Source organism: Dendropsophus ebraccatus, chromosome 2 (genome assembly GCF_027789765.1).
Source record: "Dendropsophus ebraccatus isolate aDenEbr1 chromosome 2, aDenEbr1.pat, whole genome shotgun sequence".
Classification (NCBI taxonomy): domain Eukaryota; kingdom Metazoa; phylum Chordata; class Amphibia; order Anura; family Hylidae; genus Dendropsophus; species Dendropsophus ebraccatus.
Genome location: NC_091455.1, coordinates 215879046 through 215895763, shown reverse-complemented (window position 1 = coordinate 215895763; position 16718 = coordinate 215879046). Strand labels below are relative to the sequence as shown.

At 47.9% G+C, this 16718-nt stretch overlaps 1 protein-coding gene across 2 annotated transcripts in view; it reads right to left on the bottom strand.

The window, feature by feature from the left end:
- RUNDC3B (RUN domain containing 3B) overlaps window positions 1-14490 on the bottom strand; it is an 89095-nt gene extending 74605 nt beyond the window's left edge. The window contains exon 1 of one of the 2 annotated variants that reach the window (XM_069959493.1): window positions 14093-14490. In XM_069959493.1, the coding sequence (XP_069815594.1) occupies window positions 14093-14181 (89 nt within the window). In that variant the 5' untranslated portion in view covers window positions 14182-14490. The remainder of the gene's footprint in view (window positions 1-14092) is intronic. The other variant, XM_069959494.1, reaches the window with a different exon arrangement.
- Between the last annotated feature and the right edge of the window lie 2228 nt (window positions 14491-16718).

The following is a 16718-nucleotide window of genomic DNA, read 5'->3' as shown; positions in this document are numbered from 1 at the left end:
GAAATGACAGAAACAGTTACCAGAACTCACATAGAAGTGACTGGGAGATACAGGAAACCCGTATCCATACCCGCTGCGATCCCGGCTATCCCTGCCCATGGCGCTCAGATGGGTATGAGACCCCAAAGCAGCACAACAAAGGGGTAATGCCCTGCTGGGTAACAGCAACGTGCTGCTATAGAGCCACGTCCATTGCAGTTAATGGGGGCAGCGTGGCTGAGCCATGTTACTGTGGAGACCTCTATGCTGGGGGTCAGCAGTGCAGTAAAGGGTCCGGAGACCCCCAGTAATCATAGGGTGCAGGGGAGACCTCACTATATTCCCAAAGCTGGAGCTTTATTTTTAGGGTTTATAAAACATAAGTAATCTCTATGGAGGAAACCAACAACTGTGATATTATTGTTACCTTTTATACTGGGACCAGCGGCTGTAGTTCTTTGCTGATAGTATTTTGGGGCCTAGGACTATTATTATTTTTTGGAGGCGATAAAACAGTAAATCGGGGTTCTGCCATTGGGGCCCCCCATTTACATAAGAAACTATTTTGGTTTCATGATCCGACCCCACAATAAGTCCGAGCATAACCTATACTGACTATGAACAATGTACAGTGTCACCCCGACTCCCATTGACTTCAATAGTAAGGGAGAGGAATAAACGGTAGTAATAATGGGATGGAACATGATATAATACAGCAGTATTCACACATATATATATATATATATATATATATATATCACCTATATATCCTGAGCACTTGGTGGCCATGGAGACCCTCATATGTAGGATCAGCAGAGGACCCCCTCTGTGTAATAGAAGTGTATAACACTGGGCGCAGTGTTCCCCCATAGCAGGACCTGATATCCCCCACGGTCCTGCTCAGCACTGTATACACTGGGTGCAGGGTGAAGTCCTAGGATAACATAATACTGTATACTAAAGGGGTTAAAAGGAGTATTTTTCTTTCAAATCAACAGTCTCAAAAAGTTATAAAGATTTGTAAATTACTTGGATTTAAAAATCTGTAGTCTTCCAGTACTTATCAGCTGCTTTATGTCCTGCAGGAAGTGGTGTATTCTCTCCAGTCTGACACAGTTCTCTCTGCTGCCACCTCTGTCCATGTCAGGAACTGTCCAGAGCAGGAGAGGTTTTCTATGGGGATTTGCTGCTGCTCTGGACAGTTCCTGACATGGACAGAGGTGGCAGCAGAGAGCACAGCTGATAAGTACTGGAAGAAATAGAAGTAGTTTATAAATCTATATAACTTTCTGACACCATAAAACATTTTTTCTCTGGGGTTCCCCTTTAACTTAAGTTCGATTCCTTGTTTAATTTGAAAAGGAAATTACTTTTTCTAGACCAAACTGACTGGACGCTTCCTGAGATTTTGGATTCTTCTCCTATATAAATAATGTAATGATACAGTGAACAGTAAATGAAGGCCTGGGCTCTGCTACATCGGTACGCTGCACAGCAGAGATATCTCGGAGCCCAGATTAAAGTCATATTTACAAAACAAACAGATAAATAAATAAATAAATAAACAAAAAAAAATAAACCAGGAATCCCACTGGCGATAGGGCTATCAGTAGGGCTGGCGGTCGGGCTATCAGTAGGGCTGGCGGTCGGGCTATCAGTAGGGCTGGCGGTCGGGCTATCAGTAGGGCTGGCGGTCGGGCTATCATTAGGGCTGGCGGTAGGGCTATCAGTAGGGCTGGCGGTAGGGCTATCATTAGGGCTGGTGGTAGGGCTATCATTAGGGCTGGTGGTCGGGCTATCAGAGAGGGCTGGCGGTCGGGCTATTATTAGGGCTGGCGGTCGGGCTATCAGAGAGGGCTGGCGGTCGGGCTATAAGTAGGGCTGGCGGTCGGGCTATCAGTAGGGCTGGCGGTAGGGCTATCATTAGGGCTGGCGGTAGGGCTATCATTAGGGCTGGCGGTAGGGCTATCAGTAGGGCTGGCGGTAGGGCTATCATTAGGGCTGGCGGTAGGGCTATCATTAGGGCTGGCGGTAGGGCTATCATTAGGGCTGGCGGTAGGGCTATTATTAGGGCTGGCGGTCGGGCTATCAGTAGGGCTGGCGGTCGGGCTATCAGTAGGGCTATCAGTAGGGCTGGCGGTAGGGCTATCAGTAGGGCTGGCGGTAGGGCTATCAGTAGGGCTGGCGGTCGGGCTATCAGTAGGGCTGGCGGTCGGGCTATCAGTAGGGCTGGCGGTGAGTTCTGCCCCTGTCTCCCCTGACCTGATCTCTTACAGCGTCCTGGGGTAATTATACTGGAATCAGCACCAACGAGGATTCAATCACTGTTCCTGCAGAAATGTACAATGTCACCTCGGCCTCCGGCAAACAATGGGGAACGTCCTGGAGAAAACTGCACAAAAAGGATCCCTAAAGATCCCTATAGATAATCCCATCCCATGCAGCCATCCCTATGGATAATCCTGTGCAGTGATCCCTATAGATAATCCCATCCCATGCAGCCATCCCTATAGATAATCCTGTGCAGTGATCCCTATAGATAATCCCATCCCATGCAGCCATCCCTATAGATAATCCCATGCAGTGATCCCTATAGATAATCCCATGCAGTGATCCCTATAGATAATCCCATGCAGTGATCCCTATAGATAATCCCATGCAGTGATCCCTATAGATAATCCCATGCAGTGATCCCTATAGATAATCCTGTGCAGTGATCCCTATAGATAATCCCATGCAGTGATCCCTATAGATAATCCTGTGCAGTGATCCCTATAGATAATCCCATCCCATGCAGTGATCCCTATAGATAATCCCATGCAGTGATCCCTATAGATAATCCCATGCAGTGATCCCTATAGATAATCCTGTGCAGTGATCCCTATAGATAATCCCATGCAGTGATCCCTATAGATAATCCCATCCCATGCAGTGATCCCTATAGATAATCCCATGCAGTGATCCCTATAGATAATCCCATGCAGTGATCCCTATAGATAATCCCATGCAGTGATCCCTATAGATAATCCCATGCAGTGATCGCTATAGATAATCCTGTGCAGTGATCCCTATAGGTAATCCCATCCCATGCAGTGATCCCTATAGATAATCCCATCCCATGCAGTGATCCCTATAGATAATCCCATCCCATGCAGTGATCCCTATAGATAATCCCATGCAGTGATCCCTATAGATAATCCCATGCAGTGATCCCTATAGATAATCCCATGCAGTGATCGCTATAGATAATCCTGTGCAGTGATCCCTATAGGTAATCCCATCCCATGCAGTGATCCCTATAGATAATCCCATCCCATGCAGTGATACAGAGGTCATTATCTTTTTAAAGTGACAGAATCACATTATACCCAATGCTGCAGAGTTTACACATTCTTTATAGCCTCCTCTATACCCTACACATTCCCTATAGCCTTCATTACACAGGGGTCATGCTGCAGTATATAGGGGTCATGCTGCAGTATACAGGGGTCATGCTGCAGTATACAGGGGTCATGCTGCAGTATACAGGGGTCATGCTGCAGTATACAGGGGTCATGCTGCAGTATACAGGGGCTATGCTGCAGTGTACAGGGGTCATGCTGCAGTGTACAGGGGTCATGCTGCAGTGTACAGGGGCTATGCTGCAGTATACAGGGGCTATGCTGCAGTGTACAGGGGTCATGCTGCAGTGTACAGGGGTCATGCTGCAGTGTACAGGGGTCATGCTGCAGTGTACAGGGGTCATGCTGCAGTGTACAGGGGCTATGCTGCAGTATACAGGGGCTATGCTGCAGTGTACAGGGGCTATGCTGCAGTGTACAGGGGCTATGCTGCAGTGTACAGGGGTGATGCTGCAGTGTACAGGGGCTATGCTGCAGTGTACAGGGGTCATGCTGCAGTATACAGGGGCTATGCTGCAGTATACAGGGGTCATGCTGCAGTATACAGGGGCTATGCTGCAGTATACAGGGGCTATGCTGCAGTGTACAGGGGTCATGCTGCAGTATACAGGGGCTATGCTGCAGTGTACAGGGGCTATGCTGCAGTATACAGGGGTCATGCTTCTCCCATCACAATCCCCCCGTTGTCAGCGTCCCCCAGGAGCCATTATGGCAGAGATGGAGCATCGTCTCCCTGATAATAAAGGATCATTACAGAACAATCATCCCAACAGGAGACGCCGGAGCAGGGAAGATGCCGGAACATGGGCAGCCGCACGGGGAATGAAGTGCAGCGCTGGTGAGCAGCCACCTCCTCCATTATATCAGGATCTCCCTCCATAATACACACAATGGGAAGACGACCCCCCCCCCCCCCCCCCCCCCCCCCCCCCCCCCCCCCCCCGAGAACAATTCCTGGAATAATATTACGGCTCTGCTGCTTATAATACAATTCCCTCACGTGTTATCTGCAGGGATTTAAGAGAATCACTTCATTTTATTAAAGGGGAACTCCGGCAAAAAATAATAGTTCTTTCAAATCAGCTGGTGTCAGAAAGTTATACAGATGTGTAATTTACTTCTATATAAAAATCTCCAGTCTTCCAGTACTTATCAGCTGCTGTATGTCCTGCAGGAAGTGGTGTATTCTCTCCAGTCTGACACAGTGCTCTCTGCTGCCACCTCTGTCCATGTCAGGAACTGTCCAGAGCAGGAGGGGTTTTCTATGGGGATTTGCTGCTGCTCTGGACAGTTCCTGACATGGAGAGAGGTGGCAGCAGAGAGCACTGTGTCAGACTGGAGAGAATACACCACTTCCTGCAGGACATGCAGCAGCTGATAAGTACTAGAAGACTGGATAATTTTAAACCGAAGTAAATTACAAATTTCTGGCACTTTTTGGTACCAGTTGATTTAAAAGAAAAACATTTTTTTGGGTGAACAATCCCTTTAAGTCTGCCCGGATGTGCCCAATAAAAGACACAAAGAGCCCCATTAGTTTAGCTACAATGTAAATATTAAACAGTGAAATCACATTTTATTAGTAATCAACACAATGGGTTCACTTACTTTTTCTCCCTGCACTGTGGAGGTTTCCTCAATGTACCGTTATAACGTGTAGTTACATTGCGTTTGTCTATATCGGTGACTTCAAGAACAATCCCATCCCTATTATTTCAGAAATCCAGGAAATGCCATACATTTCCCTTTTCCCCCTGCACTGTGGGTGTTTACCCTGATTGATACAACAGTCTGTTGTTAGTTTCTATTGTGTTCATCTTTAATCGTGAGAACAATCAGCTGACAGAATGATGCAAAAATCCAAATATCAGATCAGCAGTCCTATGTAAATCCAGTACTAACAAAGTAAGGGAGATTTGTCAGAGGTAAAAGGTCACCCACAGCAGCTGCCGTATATACCGAGCTCGTTGTCCAGCGGCTCTATCATCACGCCACAGTACAGAATCAGCTCTGCTAGACTCATCATCTGGGCTCTGCTACATCAGGAAGCCGGATGTATTATTATCTGTGCTGCCTGTATAGTGAAGCTTCCATGGTGGGCGGCTGTACGCTACACGTGAGGTGTTGGAGGTGATGGCCATTATTATAGTACCTGAAATGCACTTGTGTTACCGCGCAGCCCTAAATATAACGGCGCCACCAGGGAACCAGCGCCCATTGTTCATCAGTCGTCTAACATTATCTCACAGAGACAGTGATGGAGAAACAAAGGAGTATGGGAACCTCGTCACATGCAACCTACTCAGAAAGGGAACCGGCCGTCACGGCTCAGGAAACGTCCAAAGGACAGAAAAAAATAGGGAATATCCAGGCACATTCTGGTACAGCACTTAAAGGGCATGTTCACATCTCAAGGTGTCCTCTGGAGGACCTGTCCCGTCCTGTGCTGCTTTCAATGAATATTGTGTAATGCCTAATGTCACCTGCAGGGGAGCCACATGGGAAAATGAACAGTTTCTGCCAGGTTTCCTCAGCAGTTCATTGGTAGAGATGCTGGGAGGGGATGCCATAGTTATTTTTTATTTATAAGGCAGGTATTATATTCAGAGGGCACAGTGTATACAGGTAATATATTCAGAGGGCACAGTGTGTACAGGTATTATATTCAGGAGGCACAGTGTGTACTGGTATTATATTCAGGAGGCACAGTGTGTACTGGTAATATATTCAGGAGGCACAGTGTGTACAGGTATTATATTCAGGAGGCACAGTGTGTACAGGTATTATATTCAGGAGGCACAGTGTGTACTGGTAATATATTCAGAGGGCACAGTGTGTACTGGTATTATATTCAGGAGGCACAGTGTGTACTGGTAATATATTCAGGAGGCACAGTGTGTACAGGTATTATATTCAGGAGGCACAGTGTATACAGGTAATATATTCAGAGGGCACAGTGTGTACAGGTATTATATTCAGGAGGCACAGTGTGTACTGGTATTATATTCAGGAGGCACAGTGTGTACTGGTAATATATTCAGGAGGCACAGTGTGTACAGGTATTATATTCAGGAGGCACAGTGTGTACTGGTATTATATTCAGGAGGCACAGTGTGTACTGGTAATATATTCAGAGGGCACAGTGTGTACTGGTATTATATTCAGGAGGCACAGTGTGTACTGGTAATATATTCAGGAGGCACAGTGTGTACTGGTAATATATTCAGGAGGCACAGTGTGTACTGGTAATATATTCAGAGGGCACAGTGTGTACTGGTATTATATTCTGGAGGCACAGTGTGTACTGGTAATATATTCAGGAGGCACAGTGTGTACTGGTAATATATTCAGGAGGCACAGTGTGTACTGGTATTATATTCAGGAGGCACAGTGTGTACTGGTATTATATTCAGGAGGCACAGTGTGTACTGGTATTATATTCAGGAGGCACAGTGTGTACTGGTAATATATTCAGAGGGCACAGTGTGTACAGGTAATATATTCAGAGGGCACAGTGTGTACAGGTAATATATTCAGAGGGCACAGTGTGTACAGGTAATATATTCAGGAGGCACAGTGTGTACAGGTATTATATTCAGGAGGCACAGTGTGTACTGGTAATATATTCAGGAGGCACAGTGTGTACTGGTAATATATTCAGGAGGCACAGTGTGTACTGGTATTATATTCAGGAGGCACAGTGTGTACTGGTATTATATTCAGGAGGCACAGTGTGTACTGGTATTATATTCAGGAGGCACAGTGTGTACTGGTATTATATTCAGGAGGCACAGTGTGTACTGGTAATATATTCAGAGGGCACAGTGTGTACAGGTAATATATTCAGAGGGCACAGTGTGTACAGGTAATATATTCAGAGGGCACAGTGTGTACAGGTAATATATTCAGGAGGCACAGTGTGTACAGGTATTATATTCAGGAGGCACAGTGTGTACTGGTAATATATTCAGGAGGCACAGTGTGTACTGGTAATATATTCAGGAGGCACAGTGTGTACTGGTATTATATTCAGGAGGCACAGTGTGTACAGGTATTATATTCAGAGGGCACAGTGTGTACAGGTAATATATTCAGGAGGCACAGTGTGTACAGGTATTATATTCAGGAGGCACAGTGTGTACTGGTAATATATTCAGGAGGCACAGTGTGTACTGGTAATATATTCAGGAGGCACAGTGTGTACTGGTATTATATTCAGGAGGCACAGTGTGTACTGGTATTATATTCAGGAGGCACAGTGTGTACTGGTATTATATTCAGGAGGCACAGTGTGTACTGGTATTATATTCAGGAGGCACAGTGTGTACTGGTATTATATTCAGGAGGCACAGTGTGTACAGGTATTATATTCAGGAGGCACAGTGTGTACAGGTATTATATTCAGGAGGCACAGTGTGTACAGGTATTATATTCAGGAGGCACAGTGTGTACAGGTATTATATTCAGAGAGCACAGTGTGTACTGTTATTATATTCAGGAGGCACAGTGTGTGCAGGTATTATATTCAGGAGGCACAGTGTGTGCAGGTATTATATTCAGGAGGCACAGTGTATATAGGTATTATATTCAGGAGGCATAGTGTGTACAGGTATTATATTCAGGAGGCACAGTGTATATAGGTATTATATTCAGGAGGCACAGTGAATATAGGTATTATATTCAGGAGGCACAGCGTGTACAGGTATTATATTAAGGAGGCAAAGTGCATAAAGATATTATATTCACTAGGCCCAGTGTATATAGGTATTATATTCAGGAGGCACAGTGTATATAGGTATTATATTCAGGAGGCACACTGTGTTCAGGTATTATATTCATGAGACACAGCACTTACAGGTATTATATTCAGGGGCACGGAATTCACAGGTATTATATTCAGGGGCGTGGCATTCACAGATATTATATTCAGGGGACACAGTGTGTACAGGTATTATATTCAGGAAGCACACTGTGTACAGGTATTATATTCAGGAGGTATGCACAAGCCAAAAAGACAGAAATGGCTGCACATCGCACCCATGGCTGACACAAAAGCTTATTCAGCTACATTTAAAACCAACATCAGAAGTTAGTATATAATTTGGCCAAACCATATTGCCTCATGTACCACGTGCAGGTCTCTGAAACACATGAGTCCCTAACCAAAAAAACATCACTGTGCCGGTCAGCAACCACAATCCCCGCAAAACGTGCCCAAGCAGAGAAGGGGGGCCACGGAATGGCCCTGCAACCCCATTGTGACAGGACCAGACCGGGGGGGCACTTTAGGGTCTGGTCCTGTCACAATGGGGTTGCGGGGCCATTCCGTGGCCCCCCTTCTCTGCTTGGGCACGTTTTGCGGGGATTGTGGTCGCTGACCGGCACAGTGATGTTTTTTTGGTTAGGGACTCATGTGTTTCAGAGACCTGCACGTGGTACATGAGGCAATATGGTTTGGCCAAATTATATACTAACTTCTGATGTTGGTTTTAAATGTAGCTGAATAAGCTTTTGTGTCAGCCATGGGTACGATGTGCAGCCATTTCTGTCTTTTTGGCTTGTGCATATTATATTCAGGAGGCACAGTGTGTACATGTATTATATTAAGGGGCACACTGTGTACAGGTATTATATTCAGGAAGCGCAGTGTTTTCAGGTATTATATTCAGGAGGCACAGTGTGTACAGGTATTATATTCAGGGACACGGCACTCACAGGTATTATATTCAGGGAACACAGTGTGTACAGGTATTATATTCAGGAGGCACTGTGTTTACAGGTATTATATTCAGGAGGCACCACATTCACAGGTATTATATTCAGGGGCACAGTGTGTACAGGTATTATATTCAGGAGGCACGGCATTCACAGGTATAATATTCAGGGGCACAGTGTGTACAGGCATTATATTCAGGAGGCACAGTGTGTACAGGTAATATATTCAGGAGGCACAGTGTTTACAGGTATTATATTCAGGAGGCACAGTGTTCACAGGTATTATATTCAGGAAGCACAGTATGTACAGGTATTATATTCATTGGGCACAGCGTGTACAGGTATTATATTCAGGAGGCACAGTGTGTACAGGTATTATATTCAGGAGGCACAGTGTGTACAGGTATTATATTCAGGAGGCACAGTGTGTACAGGTATTATATTCAGGAGGCACAGTGTGTACAGGTATTATATTCAGGAGGCACAGTGTGTACAGGTATTATATTCAGGAGGCACAGTGTGTACAGGTATTATATTCAGGAGGCACAGTGTGTACAGGTATTATATTCAGGAGGCACAGTGTGTACAGGTATTATATTCAGGGGCATCAGGTGGCAAACTCTGCAGATCTGTGGTTGGGAGAAGTCGCTGTGATGGTTGGTGCTGGATAGAGAAGGAAAGAGAATGATTCCAACCAGAGAAGATGTCACCTGTGACTCACTGGATGTAAATGCTGATTCTGCCTCTGGTCTTTCCTATCATCGTCCATACAGTCTGCAGTGATGATGGGCGGCAGCATTCTTGTCTAGAATTCTAGATTTTTGGTACTAAACCACCATCATGTCACTATCCCCATACCTTCTAAACATGCTGCTTGGCCTTACTTATAAACAGATCTTATAATGTAGTATACACTGGATGTCAATGATCCAAGAAAAATCCTGGAGGCGACCCCAATCTGCTAAGAGTCATGGAGATGGTACAGGGTCCCAGGCGTCAAAACATTATCTGGAGAATGGGGGCAGGGGTCCAAGTCTTCACAGTGTGGGCTGTGGGGTACCATGCAGCTATATACTGTACGGGGACGTATTCCCTTAGCAGGTGTGGGCTGTGGGGTACCATGACGCTATATACTGTACGGGGACGTATTCCCTTAGCAGATGCGGGGTACCATGACACTATATACTGTACGGGGACGTATTCCCTTAGCAGGTGTGGGATGCGGGGTACCATGCAGCTATATACTGTACGGGGACGTATTCCCTTAGCAGGTGTGGGCTGCGGGGTACCATGACGCTATATACTGTACGGGGATGTATTCCCTTAGCTGGTGTAGGCTGCGGGGTACCATGACGCTATATACTGTACGGGGATGTATTCCCTTAGTAGGAGTGTGGGATGCGGGGTATCATGACGCTATATACCGTACGGGGACGTATTCCCTTAGCAGGTGTGGGCTGCGGGGTACCATGCAGCTATATACTGTACGGGGACGTATTCCCTTAGTAGGAGTGTGGGCTGCGGGGTACCATGGAGCTATATACTGTACGGGGATGTATTCCCTTAGTAGCAGGTGTGGGATGCGGGGTACCATGATGCTATATACTGTACGGGGATGTATTCCCTTAGCAGGTGTAGGCTGCGGGGTACCATGACGCTATATACTGTACGGGGACGTATTCCCTTAGTAGGAGTGTGGGATGCGGGGTACCATGACGCTATATACTGTACGGGGACGTATTCCCTTAGCAGGTGTGGGCTGCGGGGTACCATGACGCTATATACTGTACGGGGATGTATTCCCTTAGCTGGTGTGGGCTGCGGGGTACCATGGAGCTATATACTGTACGGGGATATATTCCCTTAGCAGGTGTGGGATGCGGGGTACCATGCAGCTATATACTGTACGGGGACGTATTCCCTTAGCTGGTGTAGGCTGCGGGGTACCATGACGCTATATACTGTACGAGGACGTATTCCCTTAGTAGGAGTGTGGGATGCGGGGTACCATGCAGCTATATACTGTACGGGGATGTATTCCCTTAGCTGGTGTAGGCTGCGGGGTACCATGACGCTATATACTGTACGGGGACGTATTCCCTTAGTAGGAGTGTGGGATGCGGGGTACCATGACGCTATATACTGTACGGGGATGTATTCCCTTAGCAGGTGTGGGCTGCGGGGTACCATGCAGCTATATACTGTACGGGGACGTATTCCCTTAGTAGGAGTGTGGGATGCGGGGTACCATGACGCTATATACTGTACGGGGATGTATTCGCTTAGCAGGTGTGGGCTGCGGGGTACCATGACGCTATATACTGTACGGGGATGTATTCCCTTAGCAGGTGTGGGATGCGGGGTACCATGACGCTATATACTGTACGGGGATGTATTCGCTTAGCAGGTGTGGGCTGCGGGGTACCATGATGCTATATACTGTACGGGGATGTATTCGCTTAGCAGGTGTGGGCTGCGGGGTACCATGACGCTATATACTGTACGGGGACGTATTCCCTTAGCAGGTGTGGGATGCGGGGTACCATGACGCTATATACTGTACGGGGATGTATTCCCTTAGCAGGTGTGGGATGCGGGGTACCATGCAGCTATATACTGTACGGGGTTAGTATCTCTCCTGTTACTATTAATATTAATACCATTGCAGATCCGCAGCTGTGATCCCGCTTTACTCTCATAGTCATGTAACATGTCGCCATGTAGCGCCAACCCCCACACACATGTTTTATACTGTAGCGTGACGAAGATACCTGAATGGAGCAGCGGGGCGCCCCAACCTCTCATTGTGTGGGGGGAGACAGAGGAATGGGGATCCCAGGATTTAGACAATCGATGAGGGTCCCAATATTAACACCCCCATCTATCACTAATGATAGGTGAAAAATACTTTGAATTACATAGAAAAACTGACGCATAGGGTGAGAAACGCTGCGCCATGTGGTCACATGACTACAGACCCGGCCAGCAAGCCGGATACCCTCCAGCTGCTCCAGTACTACAACTCCCAGCTTGCTGGCTGTCTGGGTATGCTGGGAGTCGTAGTGTTGCAGCAGCCAGCAACTCTATAGGCAAAATCCTGCACCCAGAAGGGAGAATCCGTATAATAGAGCAAATAACTTTATGCAGAAGACCCAGCAGATTGACAAAACACACAAGTCCAATCAATCAATACTTTGATACCGAACCAATAAATATTCTTACTGATTACATGTAATAATGATTGGCCATATCCCCAGTTTACTAGGCTTATACGTTTTGCGTCATGCCAGGATACAGCAGTAATGTAGCTGTGCACAGGTCCAGATGAAGCAGAGGCAAGTTTGTTAGAGTTGGTCCCTAAGAAGATCAGGAGGATTGCAGGGAAGTGCACTGACATAGGAGATGTGTCCGCATACAGGTTACACTCACATACAGCTAACACTAACACACAAGTTACACTCACATACAGCTAACACTAACATACAGGTTACACTCACATACAGCTAACACTAACATACAGGTTACACTCACATACAGCTAACACTAACACACAGGTTACACTCACATACAGCTAACACTAACACACAGGTTACACTCACATACAGCTAACACTAACACACAGGTTACACTCACATACAGCTAACACTAACACACAGGTTACACTCACATACAGCTAACACTAACACACAGGTTACACTCACATACAGCTAACACTAACACACAGGTTACACTCACATACAGCTAACACTAACACACAGGTTACACTCACATACAGCTAACACTAACACACAGGTTACACTCACATACAGCTAACACTAACACACAGGTTACACTCACATACAGCTAACACTAACACACAGGTTACACTCACATACAGCTAACACTCACATACAGGTTACATTCACATACAGCTAAAACTAACACACAGGTTACACTCACATACAGCTAACACTCACATACAGGTTACACTCACATACAGGTTACACTCACATACAGGTTACACTCACATACAGGTTACACTCACATACAGCTAACACTAACATACAGGTTACACTCACAGCTAACACTCACATACAGGTTACACTCACAGCTAACACTCACATACAGGTTACACTCACATACAGGTTACACTCACAGCTAACACTCACATACAGGTTACACTCACATACAGCTAACACTAACACACAGGTTACAGTCACATACAGCTAACACTATCATACAGGTTACAGTCACAGCTAACACTCACATACAGGTTACACTCACATACAGGCTACACTCACATACAGCTAACACTAACATACAGGTTACACTCACATACAGCTAACACTAACACACAGGTTACACTCACATACAGCTAACACTAACACACAGGTTACACTCACATACAGTTAACACTAACACACAGGTTACACTAACATACAGCTAACACTCACATACAGCTAACACTCACATACAGCTAACACTCACATACAGCTAACACTAACACACAGGTTACACTCACATACAGCTAACACTAACATGCAGGTTACACTCACATACAGCTAACACTAACATACAGCTAACACTAACACACAGGTTACACTCACATACAGCTAACACTCACATACAGGTTACACTCACATACAGGTTACACTCACATACAGGTTACACTCACATACAGGTTACACTCACATACAGGTTACACTCACATACACATAGCAGTTACACACACACACACACACACACACACACACACGAGTTGTGCATTCACACGCAAGTCGCACTGACACATTTGTAACAATGCACACAGAGTTACACATTACACTCTGCTACATATCTGTAACTGTGCACATGATACAATGTAAACAAGCAGTGCACCTGACCAGCCTGCAGCCCCCTGCCCCCTCCTGTGCCCCTGGCCCCCCCTCTGCCCCCCTCCTGTGCCCCTGGCCCCCCCTCTGCCCCCCTCCTGTGCCCCTGGCCCCCCCTCTGCGCCCCTCCCTGTGCCCTGCTGTTACCTGCAGACTGTGATCAGGTTCTTCCTCTCCACTGCTGCATTCCTGGAGACATTATTCTTCTTCTTCCTGGCCAGGCTGAGGGAAGCCATCTCCTCTGGACTGGCAGCCTTTTGTCTCCTCTATAGGAATATTATAGTCCTGGCTGCTGATCCTCCTCCTCCTCCTCTGTGTCAGGCTGATGTCACTGTGGTCACAGGCTGGGGTGCAGCACTGGGGGGAGGAGGGGGCCCCCAGCTGGGCAGACAGCCTGGCAGGATGGCAGCAGGTGCAGGCTACTGCTGCTGGGGATGATGGGGCAGGCTCCTCTCCTTGCTCAGCTGCTGCTCCTCCTTAGTCATACAGCTGGATCCAGCTTCTCCTCATGTGACTGGAGCGGAAGTGCAGCTTCCTGTCAGGCTCAGTCACAGGACACAATGGAGACTGCAGAGGAGGCTGGGAGAGGGAGGCAGAGGAGGCTGGGAGAGGGAGGCAGAGGAGGCTGGGGGAGGGAGGCAGAGGAGGCTGGGGGAGGGAGGCAGAGGAGGCTGGGGGAGGGAGGCAGAGGAGGCTGGGAGAGGGAGGCAGAGGAGGCTGGGAGAGGGAGGCAGAGGAGGCTGGGAGAGGGAAGCAGAGGAGGCTGGGAGAGGGAGGCAGAGGAGGCTGGGAGAGGGAAGCAGAGGAGGCTGGGAGAGGGAGGCAGAGGAGGCTGGGAGAGGGAGGCTGGGAGATGGAAGCAGAGGAGGCTGGGAGAGGGAGGCTGGGAGATGGAAGCAGAGGAGGCTGGGAGAGGGAGGCAGAGGAGGCTGTGTTTGCAGTGTATGGGGTAATGCTGCCATACAGTGTAACTCTGCTGGTATATATATGGATACAGATACAATGTTGCTTTTGGCTGCACAGAATGTACTGCACCTCTCCCTGCATAGAGCGGTATTACATTGGGCTGCAGTACCAGGCACGGCCACAGCTGGAGGTGCGGCGCTGTCTGTGGGAGTTATGCTCCGGCAATGCTGTAATCCTGAGAGGTGGACCCCACATTGCACATATAGACCTATGCTGAGCCCCTGGAAAAACGTGTGCCGTCTGTAAAAAATAAACACTCGTCAAGATATCGTTATTAACCCCTTAATTATTATAATTACACAGTTTAAAGGTGGTTATTAAAGGGGTTATCCAAGGCAAAAATAAATAGCTGCTTTCTTCTACAAACAGCACCCCCCTGTCTTCAGGTTGTATGTGGTATAACAACTGGGCTCCATTCATTTCAATGGACTGTTCAATAACCCTTTTGGGGGAAAAACAAGCAGCTAGTTTTTGGATTCCTCGATAACCTCTCTCTTTTGTTCTCCTTCTTCTTCTTTGTCTGCTGCTTTTTACACCAGGATCGGAGTGGCCATCTATAGTTTCCAGTAGTTTTCTTCCATCCTGCCCGTGTTCTATAGGAGACCTGGACCTGTAATAACACTTTCTGCAGGACATACAGCAGCTGATAAGTACTGGAAGACATTTTTATATAGAAGTAATTTACAAATCTACATAACTTTCTGACACCAGTTGAATTTAAACACTTTCTCTTCTCTGGAGTTCCCCTTTAAGGAGTTAATAACCCCCCTTATCCCCCCCAGTATGGGCCAGCTATGGTGCAGTATTGTTTGCTGTGGTTGGGCCATAAGGAGAGGGAGGGGAGAGAGCGGCTTATATACAGAGAACACAAGGAACAATGGGAGAGTAAACAGTATAAAGAACGAGATGAGTCACAGAGAACGGACTGGTCTGATATTACAGGGGAGGGGGGGAGACCAGTGATGGAGGGGGGAGCACTGATGGAGGGGGGAGCAGTGATGGAGGGGGGAGCAGTGATGGAGGGGGGAGCAGTGATGGAGGGGGGAGCAGTGATGGAGGGGGGGAGCAGTGATGGAGGGGGGGAGCAGTGATGGAGGGGGGAGCAGTCGGTGCTTGGGGGTGCTGGAGTAAGGGGGCAGCTGGTGCTGGAAGGGGGGGGGAGCTGATGCTGAGAGCAGTCGGTGCTGGGGGGAGAGGGGAGAGCAGTTGGCGTTGGAGGGAGAGCAGTCAGTGCTTTGGGGAAAGGGGAGAGCAGTCGATGCTGGGGGGAGAGGGGAGAGCAGTCGATGCTGGGGGGAGAGGGGAGAGCAGTCGATGCTGGGGGGACAGCAGTCAGTGCTGGGGGGACAGCAGTCAGTGCTGGGGGAGAGGAGAGAGCAGGCAGTGCTGGGGGGAGAGGGGAGAGCAGGCGGTGCTGGGGGGAGAGGGGAGAGCAGTCAGTGCTGGGGGGAGAGGGGAGAGCAGTCAGTGCTGGGGTCAGAGCAGTCAGTGCTGGGGGGAGAGGGGAGAGCAGTTGATGCTGGGGGGAGAGGGGAGAGCAGTCAGTGCTGGGGGGAGAGGGGAGAGCAGTCGATGCTGGGGGGAGAGGGGAGAGCAGTCAGTGCTGGGGGGAGAGGGGAGAGCAGTCGATGCTGGGGGGAGAGGGGAGAGCAGTCAGTGCTGGGGGGAGAGGGGAGAGCAGTCGATGCTGAAGGGAGAGGGGAGAGCAGTCAGTGCTGGGGGGAGAGGGGAGAGCAGTCAGTGCTGGGGGGAGAGGGGAGAGCAGTCAGTGCTGGGGGGAGAGCAGTCAGTGCTGGGGGGAGAGGGG